Source organism: Octopus bimaculoides, chromosome 3 (assembly GCF_046866305.1).
Source record: "Octopus bimaculoides isolate indiv1 chromosome 3, ASM4686630v1, whole genome shotgun sequence".
NCBI lineage: Eukaryota > Metazoa > Mollusca > Cephalopoda > Octopoda > Octopodidae > Octopus > Octopus bimaculoides.
The window spans coordinates 34056026-34079669 of record NC_142930.1 but is presented as its reverse complement, the minus strand read 5'-3'; the positions used below and the strand labels follow the sequence as shown (position 1 = coordinate 34079669).

Genomic DNA, 23644 nt, shown 5'->3' with positions numbered 1-23644 from the left:
GAAATTTGTCGAGATGCTTGCATTTTTTGAAAATTTCCAATCTCGAGTTCAATAGGTAGATGGAGTTCTTAAATATAAAAAGGATTGCTATCAGGCTTTCCTTTCCCACTAAACTTATTGTTATAAAAATGTTACTCCAAGAACCCAGATACTTGCTTCCTCGACCAGGCATGCATGGTTAGCTCAACTGTATACGAAGCCGAAGTCTCCTCAGTTCTACAAATCAACGAAACTGAAAAGAAATAGATATATTGGGCTACTTGAAAATGACGTTTAAAAAAAGATATGCCAACCACAAGTCTGCATTCCGGCACGTAGACAAGAAAACTACTAGGCTACCTTGGTACATCCAGGACCTGAAGGCCAAAAGTACTTCACACTCTGTACGTTAATGGATCAAGGAGATGCAAGCTTCGTATAGCTAAAGAACTCCTATCCATTTTAAATCTAAGAACTCCACCGACCAACTTCAAGATCGGAAATTTTCAAAATCTGCATGCATCATGACAAGTTTCTACTATTGAACTGGAAAACTCTAGCTTCTCCAGATTAGGGATACATTCTTACAAACCTTAACCTTTTCTTGTCGAATTAACCCCACCCACCATTGTAAATTCCTATTCTGACACAACTCTTTTCTCCCTTCCCTGCAAGCTTTTCCTTTTCTTGCTTCTTGTTTCTCGTTCCTTCTCGCTTTTTCTCTTAGAGCATTCATATTAACATTGAACCTGAAAGATTGCACGATAGTACACGGCACACTCTACAAGCTCTCCCATTACTGTACCATTGGAGCATGAAACTTATAGTAGCTCACGTTTAAATTCAAGTGTATATCAAATAATGTATATATATATATATATATATATATATATATATATAGATAGATAGATAGATAGATAGATAGATAGATAGATATGTATGTATGTATGCATGCATGTATGTATGTATGTATGTATGTATGTATGTATGCACGCATGTACGTATGTCTGTATGCATGCATGCATGTATGTATGTATGTATGTATGTATATTCTCCTTCCAATTCGACATGTAAAATCGTTAAGCCAGGCACGTTGTTTTCTCTCTCCGTTTTTTGTTTTGATTTTTTTTTTCTTTCTTTTTCTCAATCCTTTCTGTTGAAGAGCGTTAGCTTGAGGCGTCAGACTTTTCCATTTTTCCTGAGCGTCTAACTAATAGACCTTGTTTGTTGTTCCCTCAACTGTTTCTGTCATCTGGTTTTTTTAATTCATTTAAACCCACACACACACACACATATGTATGTTTGTATGAATACACACACACATACATAAACATACATACATGCATACATATATATATATATATATATATATATATATATATATATATATATATATATATATATATATATATATATATATATATATATGCATATATGGGTACAGGACGTCACCAACTGTGTAAACAACATGAAGTACGAAAACAAACGAGTTAAATACGGAAACAATGAGAGAAAAAATGGGAAACAGGACAAGTAACACAAAGAACGACCCTTCATCAGTTGTCTTTCTACTCCTAATTTCGAGTATTCAACATTCTTTGAAAGGTTGGTCTTTGTGTTACTTGTCCTGTTTTCCATTTTTTCTCTCGTTGTTTCCGTATTTAACTCGTTTGTTTTCGTACTTCATGTTGTTTACACAATTGGTGATGTCCTGTACTCATATATATATATATATATATATATATATATATATATATATATATATATATATATATATATATAGAGAGAGAGAGAGAGAGAGAGAGAGAGAGAGATAGATAGATAGATATATACATATATACATATACATATATACATATATATTATTTATATTATTATTTAATTGAACGCCACACATCCATTTCCAAGTTAATATACATATATATATATATATATATATATATATATATATATATATATATATATATATATATATATATATATATATATATATATATAATCAAAATAAGCAACAAGATATCAAGAAGTGATGCAGAACGACCGTTTCAAGTGGCTCCATTTAATTGAACAATGCTATCATTACATCAATTTCAATGCAGTGCTATCATCAGCTGCACAAATAGAATTTTTATTAGCTGGACTCACTTCTTGATATCCTGTTGCTTATTTCGATTTGATTCATCTTACTTCGAGCTGTGCGGATAATACCGGACTGACTCGGTGCTTCAACTTAAGTACCTGATTCAACTGAATATATATATATATATATATACACAAGAGTTAAGGAGTGGAGTAGATAAGATCCGGGTTACAAATATTTCACCGCGAGCGGAACCTCGGAAGTTGGAAATATCCAAGCGAGGTGTATATCGCAGACTACTCTTCAGGCCAAGGATATCTTGATAAAATGATAAAATAAAGTTTACATTGTCGAAAGGAGGTACATGCTAACACATGGAAAATTCAATTAGAATATGCACTACGTGTGTGTGTGTGTGTGTGTGTGTGTACTATTTTATTGGAGCTGAAAGAAACTGAAGGAAACTTATATATAGTTTACCCAGCATATTGTATTTTGTTTATAACTTCGTACTGTGTCTCTGTGTTCAAGCCTTGTTCCTATTTATATCTATCTAATTTACCTTATTTAACTTTTGCTTTCTCATTTTGTCTATCTGGTTCATATCTTTATTACTCTATTTGCTATCAGCTTTGCCCTTTTCACTTAGCTCCCAGTTATAAAATCTATGCCTGATGCTTATAAATATTTTGTTCAACCTAATGTGTAACCATTATGTGATACGTTATCCCCCTCCTTCTCTCTTCTGCTATCATTACTATTTTTCTCTTTCTCTCTCGTAAAGGTCTTCTGTTGTTTTTTTTTTATCTACTTTTTATTATTCTTTCTATGGTACTCATTCGCCGTTATTTAGATTTTAATTGTATTCTTCCAAAGCGGAAGAAATGTCCTTCCCGAGCCTTGGGCTCATAAAGCCGGTCTATCGGATTCTGTGGCGTATATATTTCCCCACTGGACAGGACACCGATCCATCGCAGGATTACTTATTTTCACCAATTTACTGGAGTAAATTGATATGAAGTACTTTACAGGAATCGAAACCACAATCTTACGATCATGAGTACAACACCCCTAACCAAGTTTACTGTCACTATCAGGGTCAGAATCTGATGTGTAATTTTCATCTTCAAGTTCTTCCAGAATATCCACCAACTGACGGGCATCACTTCACCCTCTGTCCACTTCGTCTTCATGATTCCATCTTCCATTGTCCATCCATGTCCTTCATCTGATCTAGGCACTGAAGGCTTGGCAATGTTCGTGAGCTTCCATATCCTTGTCTGAAAGATGCTTCGCTGAACATGTTGCTCGAGGGCATTTCTACATGGGGGCAGTGAAACGAGATCAAATTGCTTAGATTTTGTGAAATCATCCTTCCCACCGCACTTTCCTCGCAAGGTTGTGAACCACAATTTATTCACTTTTTATGTCCTTTTGTTACCTTACAGCACACATGTGAACCTCTCCAGTCTATTCATCACCTCCTTGTCGACTTCCCGAGACTCCACTATCTTGGAGAGCGCTCTCTCAAATGATTCATCTGTTTCAACGACTTTCAGTCCCATCACTTTCCCCTTCCCTTTGAAGGCACTGGTACTATCGCACCCGGTGAAGGCATGATAACCCAGCAATGCAGAACAGAGGACAGGCGTGGAAGACATAGCCAGCTTGGTCACATTGACAGTGTCGTGTGTTGCCCTTTCCAGATTCAAACAGAATTTGAAGTCCTTCCAGGAATCTTGCATGGTGAAGTAAGATGAAAAATGTCAGAATCGGGACTCCTCACGCGAACGGGTTTGCATCCCCGTTCTTTAGCATACGTGCTATATAAGATCATACGAGTGTCAGTTTCTTCCTGTGAAGATTCGAGAGAGTGTATTTATTGACAGACTGTGTTATGTCCATTCACATATCAGTACCATCTCATGTCCAGTGAGAATGTCAGCAGACACCTCACTCCAAGCTGAGAGCAAATTTCCTTTTGAAAGAAATATACTCTCTCGAGACTACTTCTTTTCAATTTTTTTTACTTCTGGCATTAAAAAGCACATGTAAACCTTCGTTTTAATTAATTTTCAATAAAAAAAAACTTATATGGTCTTGGTGATAAATAAAACCTGTGAATGTGAGATACTATACGTAAAAGTCAAAGTTCGTGACCTTTTGACTTCTGGTGACCTTTAACAGAATAAATTTGCTTATCATTTGCATAAACTTGTAAATCTTGACCAGACGATCATTTTAAGTGGTAATTTGAAATATTATGAGTTATGGTGCACCCCCGCCTTGTGATTTACTTTAATGGGTATTTTCAAGTAGCCCTGGGTCTAGCAGTCAGAAAATGATGTTACCAGCAAAGAAACTGGGATGGAAGATACCCACCGATGGACTTTTTGACCACACCCACTCTAGCAGACGAAGTGTCCGGTACTGAGGAGTGGCAGAAATAGCCCGAAACCAGGACTGGTCTACTTGTTCCGTCGCTAGAAGACGGTAGATGTTCGCTCTCCTGCATGCAATTTTATCGCATGCAGCTGCATCGTTAATCAGCTAGAGATGTCTTCTTGAGCTTAAAAAACTGAGTAGTAGAGTCCGCTCGAACGGACAGCCATGTTAAAGTGGCTACGAATATTACTTGTCAGTACAACTACTGCGTTGATCTCTTAAAGAGATTTTAGAACCAGCATTCTTGCTTATATATACATATATGTATATGTGTGTGTGTGTGTGTGTGTGTGTGTGTGTGTGTGTGTGTGTGTATTCCGAATTTGTGTGAATGTTTATAGAATATATCAGTTGAATAATGTTAAGACATGGTCTAGTTTTCACGTTTTTTATTATGCAAATTATATTTTTAATGTTAATATACAAAACGTGAAAACCAGACTATTTTTTTATTTTATTCAACTGTGTATATATATATATATATATATATATATATACATATATATATATATATATATATATATATATATATATATATATATATATATATATATATATATATATATATATATATATATATATATATATATATATATATATATATATATATATATATATATATATATATATATATATATATATGTATATATATATATATTAATAATTTAGAGAAGAACCACCATGGTGCAACTCGCACGAAGAAGTAGATCAGACACCATCAAGAAAAGTCTACTATACAAAACTAGTTTAAACATCTAAAAATCCAAGTTGATACACATAGTATATATTTCTTTGCTTTGGATAGTACCTCAGTCAACCAAGTCTCCTCGTTAAGTTAAGTGATGTGGCTTTTTTTCCTTATATTCTTGCACGTTTTTTTCCCCTTTACTAGCTAATCACACTTTCGTTATATATGTTTCCTTTTCCTTATCTACAAATATTACCTCCCCAATTGACGTTCTATGCCTTAAATTTGACAGATATTTACTGCTATTTGATGTGTTTTATTATAAAACCTTGACAATTTCCTTTGTATTAAATGTTGCTTAAACGGATAGATTTTTATACTTTTCTTATTTTATGCATTTTTAAATTTAAGATACGTTTTTTGAAGTTACCGGACTTGAAGAGTGTCCTCATGTTGGGTGGTATCTATCTTGTTCGATTCATTGTAGATTGGCCAGATATTTCCCACTGTTATGTGGCCATGAAACGCGCGTAGTATATCTCCCACTTTCGTTTCTTAAACGTACCGATTTTAATTCTTAGTCCAATATTTCATTGATTTTATATATTATAAATTCTCCCTTGGATTTTTTAGATTTTTAAACTAGTTTTGTATAGTACACTTTTTTTATGGTGTCTGATCTCCTTCTTCGTGCGAGTTGCACCATAGTGGTTCTTCTCTAAATTATTAAAATATTTTTCAATATACAACTCAATTTGATATTATCAAATTGTATTTCCTTGTAAGTTCGGATTTTATAATTCCCTAGCATTATAATATATATATATATATATATATATATATATATATATATATATATATATATATATATATATATATATATATATATATCTGTGTGTGTATGTACACACATACTGATAGATAGATAGATAGATAGATAGATAGAAAGAAAATATATGTATGTATGATTGTCTCTGTGGGGGGGGGGGGGGTCTGTAGGGGGGGGGGGGGTCTGTGGGGGTGGTCTGTGTGTGTATCTGTCTGTGTGCGCGCGCTTGGTTAATGATTAATTTTCAAACGAATTATATCAGAGTGAATAGAGAAAAATGAAGAAGGTTTCAAGATATAGAAATATAACCATTAAAACCATTATAAGATAAGGGGAACATGGAGTCGATAAAGTTTATATTTTAGCATAAATCATATTTTAAAAGCAGAGGACAGCTAATTAAATGTACAATGAGAAGGTAATTAAACGAGCTATTTCTGTTGAACAGCATGGAATTCAAAAAATTCAGAACCAAATATTACAATAAGTCTCCAGAGTATTTTGTATTTGTATCGCAAAATTCTTAACCTGAAATTATGTGTTGAAATAGATATTTTTGTAGCTTGAAATAGTCAGTCTTTTTGCTAATATACACATGTGCATTGATTCTATTTCACTTATTTTTATTATTGTAATCAACAAGTTGACTTATTAACTAATTGAATGCTTCATTAATCATTCGATCAGTTGATCAATTAGTTTGTCAAAGCCCATTCATCGTCATTCGCAACCTCATCAATGATGTGCCTTGATTACTCTAGGTGTGAAACTTTGGATACAAATTCCACGCTGTGTTCCATATTAGGATAATTTTTCATGAGTTCCTAGATTTATTTCTATTCGTAGTCCTTCTTGTAGCTCATGCAGTAATCGGTGAGAACTGTCCGTCAATATCAGACTCGCTTTTATCATTTGAAATATTGGTGCTGTCAACTAAATCTTCTTCATTTAACTCCTGTTCCTCAAGCAATACCTCAGTTTTTACTTCAAGTAAATCAACCAATCTTTAATTTTGAATTGAACAGGTGAAATTAATCTTGTCTGTGTTTAGTTGTTTTCTGGTTCCAGCATCACAATCATTCAGAATTTAGACAAAATGGCCTCCCAACATGCTGTAAGATAAAATTTCTCTAATGAATTGCTGTTGCGATTATCTTCGCAAAATGAAGTATTCTTCATTGTGTGAATATAATTGCAACAGTTAATTAAATTTTTCTTTATCTCTGAAAGAGTAAGCTAATTTTCTCCCGTATCAACCAGTATTTTTCATAGTAAATTTTTAACATTATTTTGTTCCAAAATAACAAAGTGATATACAACTTGATATTATAGTTGTATAAATAGTGTACCAATATCAGGTGGTGTTAAAAACAGAGCCATAAAGTTAGAGTGTTCTAAATCACGGATGTGATAGTGTGTTATCAATTAATAGTGAAATGTTGAAGTCTATATTTTTTCCTTTTCTATAAATTTCAACATCAGGAAGTTTTGATAGACCACTTTAGAACATTGCAACAGTCATCCATGTTCTTTTTATTTGCACGCCAGTGAACAGAAAGGGGAACATTTTTTTTCAACCTTCTCATTAAGAAGCTCATTAATTAATAGTGGCTACGAGAAAGAGATATCGGATCTAGTTTAAATTGATTCACAAAATCATCCCCCATTAATTTTGCTCAGATTGCTTTCAATTTTGGTGTATAGATGCAACTCTGAATTTTGATTACGATCAGCCATAGAGGTTTAAAGTTTGATCCTCTCTGCTGACTGGGTGGAAATGATTAAACTTTAAACCTCTATAACTTTTTAAAAACATTTTTCTGGAAAAAATGAAATAACTCCAGCAATTCAGTTTGGGCAAGTGTATTATTGAGCCAACGTCGGAGTAACCAGTAAACATCAAAGGATCAACACCAAGAAGGAAGAATTGCCCGACAGGTAGCTAGAGGACGGAGAAGTTGCTGTCTGCCAGTAGAGAAGGAAAGAGTAAGGGATACACAGTGCTGACTAGAAAGGAAAAAAAAAGATAAAGGTGGCTCTGCTCTAATTGGCTGTATGCAAATGAGTTCATTACTGGGGTCTGGAACTCTCGTGAGAAAAATTTCGCGTGTCGCACGTTGTACTGTATTGATTCTTCGCACCACGGGATTCATTTTTCTGTGAACTTAGTACAGATAATTTGTCATTATTTTTGAATTCTGCATGCAAAAACATATAAGATACAGGTATTCTTTTTCTTGGGACAAATTCTTTGTTGACCAGTGTTATTCTTGTAGTTTACACATCCAAACATGAAAGCGTTACTCAACTTTGGAGTTTTGGGAGACAGACATCGCCTTTTCACACACACACATGCACACACATACATACATACATACCTCTACCTCTCTCTCTTCTCTTCCCATGTGACATACATACCTCTACCCCTCTCTCTCTTCTCTTCCCACGTGACCGGCGTTCGGCTAAGCCTGATCTTTCTTTCTTGGCCGGCCGTTGTGCATGCAACATCGATATTCCTCCCTGTGCCTGTGAAAACTTGTATCTCTGCCATAAGGCTTTATTTCCCCACACGTCAGTTTAATTTAATTCGACCTTAGTCAAAAGACACCTGTTGTTATGTCCTTGAATTAGAAAACTTTGATCAAAGACATTCTAGCCTTGACCATCACATCTTTTTAGGTATATCATACACTACATTGTCTAATACGTTCTTTCCAGTTTTAACATGATTAGGATTTGAGGGCATTTAGCTACTATTTCCAGCAGGTCTTCTGACCATGTCAAAACATCTGTGCTGGCTCATAGTCATTTTTTCATCTAAGAAAAGGAAATATCTTCTTATATAATATTTAATCATTCCTTCTAAATTAATTTCTAACACAGACTAACTTGTAAGATCCTGAGCTGAAACACACAGCTCAAGATCAAGAGACTGGTTCAACTTCATGTTAGTACCCAAAATATCACTTCATTATTTGGATTCTTAAAGTAAATTTTAGTTGTAATTTAGTTCAAATAATGAAAGGAATACAATCTTTGACAGCTTGAGAATATACACTGGATAATAATTTTCATCACTTCTCAAAATGCTCAAGAATCCTTAACTTTTAAAAGGAAGAACATGTAAGTTGTGGCATATCTGATTTCCTCTTTACTTAACAGTCTAAGGGAAGTGGAATCACTTTGATTATGGATTAAATTCACAAAGTAGTTTCAGTTTGCTGGGAGCTCACCTATATTGTGCCAGTCAGGCAATATCAAGAGAGCTGCTTGTCGCTTCCTGGTGCTTACAAAATGAAGGACACATTCAATAATGTAGATATATAATGTCAGAAATATGATAGGATGATCTCTGTTGGAACATCTTTGATCATAAGTTTTCTCACTCAGGATAGACCAGGGGCTAAACATGAGCTAATTTACCTAAACTGAATACAAGTTTGTTGTTTTTTTGTTGTTGTTTTTGTGTGTTTCAAGTTGATATTGTTTTGAGTTCAATATATTACTGGTAATTATTTTGTCAATCCAAGAGTTGAAAGTCAGACACTTCCAGTGAAATCTGAACTTGACACAGTAAAATATCAAACTACATAAAATACAGTATCCAATCCAACATTCTTATAGAAACATAAAACCTGAAATATTTAAAGAAGAAGAAATAGAAAGTTATTGTTATCATGTCATTGGTTTAAATAACATCAAGTTGGAATTATAGTCAAATCTTGATACCTGTTTGGTAGCTTCTTCTTTTATGTAGCTAATATCTACCAAAAAGAATTTTGCAATTCCCTACATCCTTGATTCTCTAAATCTAAGGTTTCCCATCTATTTAATAAATGTTTATATTCCCGTATAGAATTTACATTATTTACTTTTGAGTCTTAGATTTAAATTTTCAGCAAATTTACTCAAATGGAGCATTTGTATTTCGCTATAGCATTTCCAAAAGCCTATTTTCCATATTATTTCAATGGTGTTAAAGAAATTCTTTCAGGTTTTTTTTGTTTTGATATTTTTCATAGGTGGCCCGGTGATTTTTTTCTCCACTGTACTGATGAAGCAGTAATTCATGAATAATTTTTGGAGTGATGGAAAAGAATCTCAAAACCAAATCAAGATTTTCCAGAAATTCAGGCAAACATTCTCTTTCTGTTAAACTAATCTTTCAGATGACTGAATTAGAGAGAATTACAATTACCTAAACTGTTGCACCAAACTATCATTGAACTAAAGTCTCAATGACTGAACTCGTAATCCATACATTTGAATCAAACATTTTCATACCTCAAATAGACAGATAAATTTGTATATTACAAACAAAATATACAACAAACTCCTAATCAAAGAAGTGCATCAACAGAGAAAAGAAAAGTTCAAACTATTAAACCATATATCTTCAATGAAATATTTTTATGATGGCAGTAACCTAGCATGGTCATAGATCACTAGCCAAGGCCAGCAAAAGAGTGAATTTGATCAGATAACAATTTTTATTTCATCTGATCAATTTCAGAAATCAGCCATGATCATTTGTGCTGAAACGAAAAACTTAGACAACAAAGCTACATGTCTCTTCACCAAGCACCAAAAAAAATATATATTTGAGAGACAAATCCACAATGTGCTTTCGCTTTTTGCTTTGCCTTTCATGTATGTCAATGCTTTTAGGAAAAATATGAACAGCACAGCTTTCCATTTCTTATCCCCCTTAAAAAAAAAGAAAATGGTTTTGTAGAATAAAAAGTTTTCACAGCAACAAACAAGCTGAATAAAACATTTTGACTCACACCATCGCATTCATGACAAATTATTTTTTCTTCAATGAATTTAAAGACTGTCTTTTTAGATATTTCTTGATTGGAAAATTTATCTACTTTTACAAACTAATTGTGAAATATCAAAACTTTGGTGATTAAAGACTGATTTATTTTCATTATTTGTGGCTGAAGTTTTATTTCTTTATTGTAGCCATCTCACATCGCTTAACTCTCACATGTCTTACACACAAAAAAAAGATCAACATTACATAGTCACATTTCCCTCAGCAGTGTGAAACCACATACATTAAGATACACTGAGTGATCCAATTCAGTAGGGTTTTTTTGTCCACCCCTCTTCACAATATAAATAGCTAGTGTACAATATTTCCAGCCATAATAAATTAAACAGCAGCAGAATATGTACAGCAAAAGGAAAATATTCCCAATGGAACATGATAAATTTTATGTCTAAAAAAGTGAATACTAAGAAGATAAGATATTGAACAAACAATAATTGGTCAATAGTTCATATACTGTTGTTAACTTGGAATTGCATCAACAGCCAAGTTCATTTAGATACCACAGAACGGTATAGTTCACAAATGTATGCAATTGGAGCACTGTAAAGCTAATAGGTGTTTCATTAAGTTGCGGAACTAAGTTCAATAGGGTTAAGAACCAACCACTAGTATCACCACAACCAGGTGTGTAATAAAGAAATTTTTTTGTTTGAATTCAAAAGCTCAATGGGTGCATCAACCATTGTACAATATTCCAAGTCAAGATTAACAAACTCCTGTTGTCCCAGACCAACTACCAGTAAATATATTGGTATCATGATGTATTTGTAGCCTCTATAAACATAGTGTAACAAACAAAACTCTTATCTTTCAGAGCCCTAAATTCAAATGGACACAAAAGCTTATTCAAGTGTCTTCTTCATAGAAAATTATCTCAATGCTTTATTTTCAGCAGTGATTCCCCTATCAATGTATCACAAGAGGTATCTATGTTGCAGGTTTTTATTAAAATAATTGAAAATTTTAGAAAATCCATCAGTGTGATCAATAAAATAAGGTAAACAATAGTTTTCTATAGTAGTAGTGATCTTTAAAGAATTACCAAGGGACATCCATGATCTGAGACTTATTTTGTGCAAGATGTGTTATGGGGATCGAAAAATGTAAGTATTCACAAGATTTAAAAACTTGGATGATTCATGATAAATGTAACTATGATAGTTTGGACATGTTATATGATGCCATGGGCCTGTAACTCATTGGTGAAGCTGTACAAGTGATTTCAAGAAATAGAGCATGTCTTGAACATTTTACACTTGATGGAGCCTATACCTCTCCAGATTTGACTTCAGTCAATTTCTTCCAGAAGGAAAAGAGAGAAAGAGTTAGATAAGAAAGAGTTAGTACAGAACTGCTATTTTATTTATCAGCCTAAAAGGATGAAAAGCAAAGTTGATTTTGGCAAGATTAGAGCTCAGAATGGAGAGAGCCAGAGTGATTACAGAAAAGCAATCCGTTCAATGTTCTGCTGTCTCTGCTGATCAACCACCTAGACTGGACATATGGACATAAAATCTATAAATATATTGGATAACAATAACCAGATCAGTACTACTACAGATAGATAAATATAGTGAAAATAGTGGAACAGATAGGAAATAAAGTTTGCAGAAAAATGAACAAAGAATAACTGTAATGATTTCTAATAGTGCACAAGGTTACAGCAGGGATGACTAAAATTAATGTAATTGAGCATGGCACTTGTGCCGGTGGCACGTGTGAAGACATTCGAGCGAGATCATTGCCAGTGCCGCTGGACTGGCTCCTGTGCAGGTGGCATGTAAAATACACCATTTTGAGCGTGGCCGTTGCCAGTACCGCCTGACTGGCCTTCGTGCCAGTGGCACGTAAAAGTACCCACTATACTCTTGGAGTGGTTGGCATTAAGAAGGGCATCCAGCTGTAGAAACTCTGCCAAATCAGACTGGAGCCTGGTGTAGCCATCTAGTTCATCAGTCCTCAGTCAAATCGTCCAACCCATGCTAGCATGGAAAGCAGACGTTAAACGATGATGATGATGACAAGAATTTCATCGGTACATATTCAGACCAATGCTAGTTGGTTCAAATATCATGCAAGTTGTAAAATAGATCCAATATTGGTCAATCAACTAAATAAATCTGGTCACCAATTATTATTAAACAACTATTTTAATGTTGACTGTGAACTTCATTAACATTTAAATTAACAATAAAGAGTTTTTGTCAAAATAGTCTGAGAGATTTTAGAGAATGACAGAACACAGAACTCATAGAAAATGTCTATCCTGATCAAATGTAGATTCCAGATCAAATTCACAAAGATTTGCTCCACTGTAAACACTGAATATACATAATTAGGTTTGATTCAACACCTTCTGCTCCAAATGAAGTCTCATTAAGTTTCGTCACCATCTTGTCATCACTGTCGCCACCTCCACCATCATCATAACATGATTTCAGTTCAGGTTAAAACATAACAGATTTATTCTATGACAGATTATTTGCTTCTCTTAATTGTTCCAACAGTTACTACTACTACAACCAGACATCTGTTTCAACACAACTAACTATATTCAACAACGACAACAAATTTTTCATATAAGTTTATTGCCTATTTGTTTGTTACACAAAGCAATTTCCCAACAAACCTACAAAAGTTAATATACAAAACAAGAGCAACTTTATGGAAGTGGAACTAATCACTGCCATCATAGAATTTGGATAGAAAATCTGCAGGTCGAGGGTTCTCAGAATCCCTGAAATATTTCATAATATGATGTCTCTGTTTCCAAACTTCCATGGTCTCCACCAACTCCATTTGACCCTGGAATGAACAAGACAAAGTTAGTTATCTTCGATAATTTACAGGACATATAAAAAAAATATTGTTTGTTATTACTGGGAATGTATTTTACACCATTATATATTATTTTACCTTTATAATAATCATTAGACATAATCTGCCACAAGTAGTATTTGAACACATAACCAGTGAGTTTATCATTGTGCATAATTTTCAACTTCTCTGGAAATATAAATTTAAGTAACAGAATAAGGATAAGCAAGCAGTGAGCTGTTTGAAGCTAATTCACTTTACTTACATGCGACTGTTGTTTAACTCAGGTCATCTCTGAGTGAGCATGCCTATGAGCAAAGACAGTTCATCTGTCACCACCCTGATTATATTACCCAGTGTATCTTTCTTTACTTAAGATAGTATAGTGCAATTTGAGAGAGATTTAACAGCTACTTCTTATTTCTTTATTGCCCACAAGGGGCTAAACATAGAGGGGACAAACAAGGACAGACAAAGGGTTTAAGTCGATTAGATCGACCCCAGTGCATAGCTGGTACTTAATTTATCGACCCCGAAAGGATGAAAGGCAAAGTCGACCTCGGCGGAATTTGAACTCAGAATGTTGAGGCAGACGAAATACCGCTAAGCATTTCGCCAGGCGTGCTAATGTTTCTGCCAGCTCGCCACCTGCTTAACAGCTACTTCTGGCAGACTGAGCAACTATATGGAGGCTCCCTTGTTGGTTAATGTTTTTGAGAAAGGCATGAACATTTTCTAAAATTTGAGCCTAAGAAAGAAAACTTTCCAAATAAAAGAAAGCTGTGAGGTAAAAGTATGGCACCTTGGCCTAAAATATCACAAGAGCTGTCCTTATATCAGCATTGTTTCTAAGTGACAAACATTGTTCAACTCTGCCTTAGTCAATCAAAATTAGAAACACACGTTGCATTCCAACAAATTTTCAGTAACTTCATCACCTGCTAATCTGAACTGTAAATGCTGCAATTTTTGAAATTTGTTTCTCACTGCAGTTATTCCCCTTGCAAAGAACACATTTTTGTTTTTTTTAACGAGTTAGTAAATAAACTATGACAATATTTAAAGGCTAAAAGGCGGTGAGCTGGCAGAAACGTTAGCACGCCGGGTAAAATGCTTAGCGGTATTTCGTCTGTCTTTACGTTCTGAGTTCAAATTCCGCCGAGGTCGACTTTGCCTTTCATCCTTTCGTGGTCGATAAATTAAGTACCAGTTGCGTACTGGGTTGTTATAACTGACTGTCCCCCTCCCCCAAAATCTCGGGCCTTGTGCCTAGAAAAGAAACGAATATTTAAAGGCTAACGAGTGTGTGTGTGTGTATTTTGATATCATCATTTTAAAGTCTCCTTTCTATACTTGAAAGGAGGTAGATGGAATTTTTTGATGTACAGTATCTACAGGCAGATGCCCTTCCTATCACCAACATACATGCATTTCCAAGCAAAGTAATATTTCCACATGGTTGCATGTTTTCACCAAAGATGGAAACAAACGACACCACTTGTATGATGGTGACACTCATCTACAATTATCACAGTGTCAAAACAAGGGAACTCAAACATACACCAACACACAAATATAGACTTAGAGCTGTCATGAACCCTAGAACTCATAAGACTGAAGGTTTCCAAGATGTATAAATGACTGATATTACAACGCTGCTCCTGAACAGGACACCAGTTTGTTGCTGAGTTAACTTCCCAGCTTTGGCTTGAACTTTTTACAGCTGAGTGAACTGGCACATATGAAATGAAGTATTTGCTAATGATGCCTTATTTCTAGTGAGACAGTTGCAGGAGAAATACCTAGCTAAGGATAAACCTCTGTACCTGGCTTTCGTTGACATGGAGAAAGCCTTTGACAGGGTCCCCCGATCCCTTATCTGGTGGTCAATGAGGAAACTTGGGATAGAAGAATGGTTAGTGAGAGCTGTGCGAGCCATGTACAGAGATGCTGCCAGTAAGGTGAGGGTTGGAAATGAGTACAGCAATGAATTCCGGGTAGAGGTAGGGGTCCACCAAGGTTCCGTCCTCAGCCCCCTCTTATTTACCATAGTCCTCCAGGCAATCACAGAGGAGTTCAAGACAGGTTGCCCCTGGGAGCTCCTCTATGCTGATGACCTTGCCCTAATTGCGGAGTCACTATCAGAACTAGAGGAGAAGTTTCAGGTGTGGAAGCAAGGTCTAGAATTGAAGGGCCTTAGAGTCAACCTAGCTAAAACCAAAATCCTAATAAGTAGGAAGGTAGATAAAACACAAACCCCTTCAGGTAGATGGCCCTGCTCAGTATGTAGAAAAGGAGTAGGTAGTAACTCTATAAGATGTACCCGGTGCAAGCTATGGACACATAAGAGGTGCAGCAACATCAAAGGCAGGTTAACTAGCAAGTTAGTTTTTGTTTGTGGCAGATGTTCAGGTGCAATAAAGACTGTAAACAAACAGGAAACAACTTCTATCTCATTCCAGGGTGAAAAACTAGAGGTAGTCGATAGCTTCCGCTATCTGGGCGACCAAGTTAGTAGTGGGGGTGGGTGCGCTGAAAGTGTAGCTGCTAGAATAAGAATAGCCTGGGCAAAGTTTAGAGAGCTCTTACCCCTGCTGGCGACAAAGGGACTCTCACTCAGAGTAAAAGGCAGACTGTATGACGCATGCGTACGAACAACCATGCTACATGGCAGTGAAACATGGGCTGTAACTGCTGAGGACATACGTAAGCTCGCAAGGAATGAAGCCAGTATGCTCCGTTGGATGTGTAATGTCAATGTGAATACCCGTCAGAGTGTAAGTATCTTGAGAGAAAAGCTGAACATTAGAAGCATCAGTTGTGGCGTGCAAGAGAGACGATTGCGCTGGTATGGACATGTGGTGAGAATGGAGGAGGATAGCTGCGTGAAAAAGTGCCACACCCTAACAGTTGAGGGAACCCGTGGAAGAGGTAGGCCCAGGAAGACCTGGGCTGAGGTGGTGAGGCAAGACCTTCGTACATTGGGCCTCACCGAGGCGATGACTACTGACCGAGACCTTTGGAAATGTGCTGTGCGTGAGAAGACCCGGCAAGCCAAGTAAGATCGTTGCCAGTGCCCCTGGACTGGTTCTTGTGCGGGTGGCACATGAGATGCACCATTTTGAGCGTGGCCGTTGCCAGTACCGCCTGACTGGCTCCTGTAGGATTTTCGAGCGAGATCGTTGCCAGTGCCCCTGGACTGGCTTGTGCGGGTGGCACATAAAAGACACCATTTCGAGCGTGGCCGTTTTCGTGCGGGTGACACGTAAAAGCACCCACTACACTCTCTGAGTGGTTGGCGTTAGGAAGGGCATCCAGCTGTAGAAACTCTGCCAAATCAGACTGGAGCCTGGTGTTGCCATCCGGTTTCACCAGTCCTCAGTCAAATCGTCCAACCCATGCTAGCATGGAAAGCGGACGTTAAACGATGATGATGATGATGATGATGAATGCATTGCTTGGTACAGGAATCAAAACCATGATTTTATGATCAGGAGTGCAACACCCTAACCACATACCTTCCCCCAAACATATACACTAAAGTGTAAATGACAGAAAAAGTATTCAAAACAATAAGTTGAATAGAATAATTTATTACAATGATTTATGGAGATTCAGCTACCAATGAATTATATACATCACATAAGACACTAGCTGTCTAAATAATAAGTCTGGATTCAGTTGTGTGTCAAGCTACAGATATTTTGTATCACTGGGAAAGCTAGCTTTCCATTTCACCCCAATGCTCTTCAATACATTACTGTTCATATATTTGAGACAAGAGATTACACCTCCACCCATACACAAATTCATTTAAAATGTTATTTGTCAAATAAGCAAGTTTTTACTGTCCATTGTTGCCCGTCAACATGTATTTTATCCCTTTCTCTTCTATTACAATAACAGTTCTGCACTCACTTCATCATAAATCAACTAAAAGCATCCATGTCCTTTTTCTTGATTCCTCAGATCATGAACAATCGATCCACTGGAGTTTTTTCACCATCAACCACTAATAACCGTAATTTAAATTGAACACTGACCTGAGTAACTACACCCAGTTATGCCTATCCTCCCCTAATTCATCATCATCATCGTTTTAATGTCTACTTTTCCATGCTCACATGGATTAGATGTGATTCATTGAAGCAGAATGATTAAACACTTTACTTGTCACCAACCTTCACCTGTTTCAAAGCAAGGTAATATTTCCTCCTGTTCATGTTTTCATAGAGGACTGCAAATGTCACTGCTTGTGTGACAGTGATGTTTGTTTATAATTAGCAAGTATTGACAAGACAAAAAGGGACACACACACAAAGATGACATGTTTCCACACAGTTTTGTTTAACAAACTCCCACACAAGGCTTTGGTCATCCCAAGACTTTAGTAGAAAATATTTGCCCAAGCTACTGCATGGTGGGCAGCAACCGAAACCACATGGTTGCCAAGTGAACCTCTAACCATACACCCATTCCTGCACCTATCTAGAAATAGGTGGGTCTAAAATTATCATTGGCTGCAGCCCAACTCTCAAAACTAAAAATTTAAGGCAATGTCATAGTGCATATCCTGACACTGATGCTATTTCATCTCCATGACTCTAACCCCAAATTCTCAAATGATTCAGCTGACTTAACTGTAAATAGATATGATTGACTGAATGCTACAATTCATTGCTTACAGCAATAGAGACCTTGTAATGTATGAATATTTTGATAGCTTACAGTGATGCACACAGATTTTTTTTTTTTTTTTGTGAGTATAGTTTGAAGATGGATGAGCTCATTTGTCATGTTGATTAATGAAATCAAATTCAATAGAAATTGAGGTAGAAACACCTAATATATTCTGAAATCAAATATTTAACAATTAAATAAATTTACTTTGATATTTTATGATGGCTCAATTTCTACAAGAAAAATGTTTCCAAAATACCTTAATGACAAGTAAGTCGATAGTTCTAAGATCTGTAACATGTTGGTTTTTCAAAAATAATTCTCGAAGTTTGCTTTTACATTCTCCTTGAGACAAAGGAACATCATAATCACGTACTGAAATAGAAATATACAAAAATGAAAGAAGCAATTCTAATAACAAAATCAAAACAATCCGGGATAAATTATTAAATGTCACTTGTTAAATAATCTGTTTAATAATCCATTTGTACTCTTTTACTTGTTTCAGTCATTTGACTGCAGCCATGCTGGGGCACCGCCTTTTAGTTGAGCAAATCAACCCCAGGACTTATTCTTTGGAAGCCTAGTACTTATACTATCAGTCTCTTTTTGCCGAACCGCTAAGTTACGGGGACATAAACACACCAGCCTCGGTTGTCAAGCAAAGTTGGGGGGACAAACAAAGACACACAAACATATACACGCATATATATACGATGGGCTTCTATCAGTTTCCGTCTACCAAATCCACGCACAAGGCTTTGGTCGGCCCGAGGCTATAGTAGAAGACACTTGCCCAAGGTACCACGCAGTGGAACTGAACCCAGAACCATGTGGTTGGTAAGCAAGCTACTTACCACACAGTCATATTTTCATTCTTTAAAAGATTTAACTTTTTTTAATAGGATCACTTTTGTTTTAACTTTCAAAATGAAAAGTATGAGGTGAGTCACAATGTGTAAAATTTACTGCATTTTTGACTATGAGAAAAAATATTTTTTTACAAATGTTCACTACCATACATAAGCTGTATCAGCTAAGCAAATGACCTTCTCTAAATACATTAAAAATAATATATTCAGAACACTGTTTTGGAAAATTATCTCTCTTCTCGAGCAAATAATAGACAAATTTAGATGGGACAAAATGAGTAAGACAAGATAACGTAAAATTGCCTTTTCAATTCTCCAGAATTACATTTGAAAAAATACTCATGCACATCAATATCCATCCTTAGACATCAGAAAAATCAGAAATGCAAGAAAAATTTTAAATGTCTAGGTCAAATGAAAGAGAATCGTGGAAACATGGCACATATGAAATCAACAAAACACGATTAAATCTAAAAACATAAAATATTCTCTATAGCTTCTTCACGGTCAGCTGGTGTGGCTCTCTTCCTGATACAGTTATGCACCATGCAATTAAAGTGAAGAAATTATTGAAATTAGTTATTACTCATTTTGATCCGCATTATACATCATCCTTTGAAAATTGAAACCTATCAAATTAAACATTACTGTGGGAAGAAATTGACTTGGAATTCAACAGAGAAAAAAATATTGATTGTTAGACACTAAAAAGTATCTAGATATTTTATTAGCAACCTCAATTACAATCGGGTCAAAGTTGAGGAAAACTTTTTTGAAAAAAAGTGCGTTACCTATGTTTCAAACTCTCTCAATTTCAACAACAACAATGCTGACCAATTTTTACTCCCAAAGATAGATGATGAAATAATTGTAAGGTAATGGTTGAAAAATGTTTGGGAGAAAATAACGAGAAATCAGAAATTACTCATTTTGCCCCCCCCCCCCTCCAAACTCTTATTAAGATTGTTTACGACACGATCACTTTGTCATGTGTTTGTTGTAGTGTGGCAAGTATTATTCTATTTGTAGGCCTTTGTAACCGAAGTTAAAACAAGTGTTCCTATTAGAAAAGTTAAAATCTAAAATACCAGCGGGTTAGAAGATTATTTAATAAGTGACTTTTAAGTATTTGGCAATCTTTCGTTGTGAATGATAATTACAAATTTTCTCTCAAAGATTGTTTTACGATGTGTATGTATTAGACCAGGTATGGGCAACCTTTTTCGAGAAGCAGGCTGCACGAGATATGACACATCATGAGGCTAGTCGTACTACTAAAAATTCAAGGCGTACCATTCAGAAAGTCCCGAGGGCCGCAGTTTGGCCATGACTGTTAGATACTACTCTGCTAAGAAATTTTGAAAATACTGTGACAAAACAGTTGTCAACCGCATTCGTCCCGAGATCACACTCGCTAATCACCGAGTGCCCTCACCTCTGGTCTTATCCTACCTGTTCCATCTTGTCTCCCTGTGATATGTCCTCGTTTCATTTTCAACACTATAAATATCGGAGTTCTCGCCCTTACCTTATTAATGTCAATGAATGTTTTATTACAGATTTAATTGCAATTAAGATGTAAAACTAGCTCACTATACTCAATATGTTAGTCCGCACTGAACTAACTATATGATGCCTAATATAAAGAGAGATATATAAATGATGTGTGACAGGGTGGTCATAGCTTGAAATGCTTTCTATCTTAATTGTTTAATGAGGGTTGACTTTGAGGTTAACAAATGTTTTCTTTTTAGACGAGTGTTTTTGAAACAATATCCGAATATACGGGTAAATTTACAAATTTTTCCGACATTCAAACATATACTGATTTGAAATATGAGATAATTCCCGTGTTCTGTTGAATCGATAATTCCTCAAATATATACGGTATGCGATTGATATAACTGAAATAAGTCTACCGAATTAGCAGAATAAACATCTTAAGATTGACAGAACAAAAGTAACCTTTGATACAACTATCAAACCTCCTATGTTTGGTTATGTCTATAAATAACAGAGAAGTTTCGTTCATAACATTAACAAAACGAGTAAAAAGAATAAAAAATTCAATTTCAAAAACTGATTTATAAATAAAAACAGAAGAAAACAAAATCACTTTTACGTGTCCTTCTCAATGACATACAACAACCTACAAGATAAACTTATTTCTGGAATAGTTAGAAAGGAAGGAAAGCCTTACCTAAGTACGGTAAATGTCTATACCACGCCTTGTATAAATTTAGGACCCTTCTCCGAGCTTCGGTGCTGTCAACAGAGAGTATGGGTTTCACAAGCTTCATGCCCTGAACCGAAGCGCGTGAAGCAGCCATTGTGAGACCGGAAACTGAAGAAGTTGTCTCCCCGAACTTCACTGCGTTACCCCCGCCTTCCTCACTCAAGATTGGTTACTCAATTAGAAAATTAATATAAATGGGAAAAATGTGGCTCTAAGTTATAAAATTTAATCAACGTTATTATTGTGAAAATACCATTTATTTAGTTATAAACTTACATCTCGCTATCAGCAATTAACTTGTGTGTGAACGAAGCAATATAAACGAAGTAAAGGTATACTGATTTACATTATTTGTATAGAAAACAACTTCTGGCTTGTCACCGGCAGTTAACTCCCTTCTTTTATTGTTTTTATTCCCTGGTTATTAAATTAACTTCCAATGTCTTACTCGGATACCTTAATAAGTGTTTTTTGGCTAGTGCTAGTATCAGTAATATGGGGATGCACTAACCCTATTCTAAAGAAAACAAGTGCTGGTATTGAGAACATAAAAGAGCAAAACACCATTTTACAGCTAAAGTCCGAGCTGTTGTTTCTAGTATTTCGTTTGAAGTATGTAACGGCTTTCCTAATTAACCAGTGCGGCTCTATTTTATTCTATTTAACTCTCGCTTCGGCTGATCTTTCTATTGCCGTACCTTTAACTAATTCCCTCACATTTGTCTTTACGGTCTTAACAGGTTGTTTTCTCGGAGAAAAAATTCCACGTCGATCGCAATTTGGCATGTTACTTATTGTTTTGGGCGTATGTCTATGTATCTTCAGCAAAGTTTGAACATTCTATCTTGACGTTACAATTCCTTCCTTATTTTACCTTTTGGAATTTGTTTCATACTAACCAGGACTTATTACTTGATATACACACACACAGTTTTATGAAATAAATTTAAGGTAAAGAAAACAAACTTTCGTATGGTTTCATGTTTTTATTAAACAAGGAAGTTCATAATGTGCACAACATTATCTGAGGAGTCAGATAAACAATACATTCAGTAGATAGTGATTTAAGTATAATTATTTATAATATGTAAGTTTTTTCTATGGAATTTTGCCATATTGTATAATCAAAAATTTTGGATTTTTTTCTTCCCAAATCTGATCTACTCTCCACTTCCTTGACTTTTTATGAACTTGTAATTTTTATTCTTTTATTTCTTTCAGTCGTTTGACTTCGGCCATACTGGAGCACCGCCTTTTAGTCGAAGAAATCGACTCCAGGACTTATTCTTTGTAAGCCTGGTACTTCTTCTATCGCTCTCTTTTGCTGAACCGCTAAGTCACGTAGACGTAAACACACTAACATCGGTTGTCAAGCGATAGTGGCAGGGACAAACACAGACGCAAAGACACACACACACACACACTCACACACACACATGACGGGCTTCTTGCAGTTTCCGTCCAACAAATCCATTCACAAGGTTTTGGTCAGCCCGAGGTTAGAAGACACTTGCCCAAGGTGCCACGCAGGGGGACTGAACCCGGAACCCTGTGGGAAGCAAGCTTCTTACCATACAGCCACACCTGAGCCTGTTCGTACTTTTATATATTTAATAGACTTTTTGTGTGAGGTCGAGGTTAAACAGGCTTTTTCTATAGGTGAAGTGGTGAGTGTTGATGTACCAGTGGCATTTACATGTTCAACTCCAACAGAATTATGGAAGTGTATTCTCTTCCACTCTTCACTTAGAGCACAAATTTGTTTGAAGGGGTTGAATCATTTGATGCAAACATATTACTGGTACTTACAAAGAGCAAAAGTAACAGCAATCCAAGCACAATTAGAATGCAAAAATATCTAAAGCACATATATATATATATATAGGTGCAGGAGTAGCTATGTGGTAAGTAGCTTGCTTACCAACCACATGGTTCTTGGGCAAGTGTCTTCTACTATAGCCTCGGGTCGACCAAAGCCTTGTAAGTGGATTTGGTAGACGGAAACTGAAAGAAGCCCGTCGTATATATGTATGTGTGTGTATATGTTTGTGTGTCTGTGTTTGTCCCCACAGCATCGCTTGAAAACTGATGGTGGTGTGTTTACGTTCCCGTAACTTTGCGGTTCGGCAAAGAGACCGATAGAATAAGTACTAGGCTTCCAAAGAATAAGTGCTGGGG

The 23644-nt window shown here is 35.7% G+C and overlaps 3 protein-coding genes across 4 annotated transcripts in view; 2 read left to right on the top strand and 1 right to left on the bottom strand.

The window, feature by feature from the left end:
- Window positions 1-10957, top strand: part of LOC106870924 (heparan sulfate glucosamine 3-O-sulfotransferase 1) — a 28993-nt gene extending 18036 nt beyond the window's left edge. For both annotated transcript variants that reach the window (XM_014917160.3, XM_014917161.3), the window contains exon 3: window positions 10044-10957. The gene's annotated coding sequence lies outside the window, so the exon portion shown is untranslated. The remainder of the gene's footprint in view (window positions 1-10043) is intronic.
- A 2473-nt stretch (window positions 10958-13430) lies between these two features.
- On the bottom strand, window positions 13431-21569 carry LOC106870922 (NADH dehydrogenase [ubiquinone] 1 alpha subcomplex subunit 6). The gene is made up of 3 exons (XM_089348791.1): window positions 21431-21569; window positions 18618-18733; window positions 13431-13666 (listed from the first exon to the last, which is right to left on the bottom strand). Exons 1-3 carry the CDS (start codon window positions 21558-21560, stop codon window positions 13538-13540), a joined length of 375 nt encoding a protein of 124 aa, XP_089204917.1. The 5' UTR covers window positions 21561-21569; the 3' UTR covers window positions 13431-13537.
- Window positions 21570-21905: 336 nt separating this feature from the next.
- LOC149136499 (transmembrane protein 234-like) lies at window positions 21906-22301 on the top strand. Its single transcript, XM_089348790.1, has one exon. The coding sequence runs from the start codon at window positions 21906-21908 to the stop codon at window positions 22299-22301; it is 396 nt and encodes a 131-aa protein (XP_089204916.1).
- The last annotated feature ends 1343 nt before the right edge of the window (window positions 22302-23644 follow it).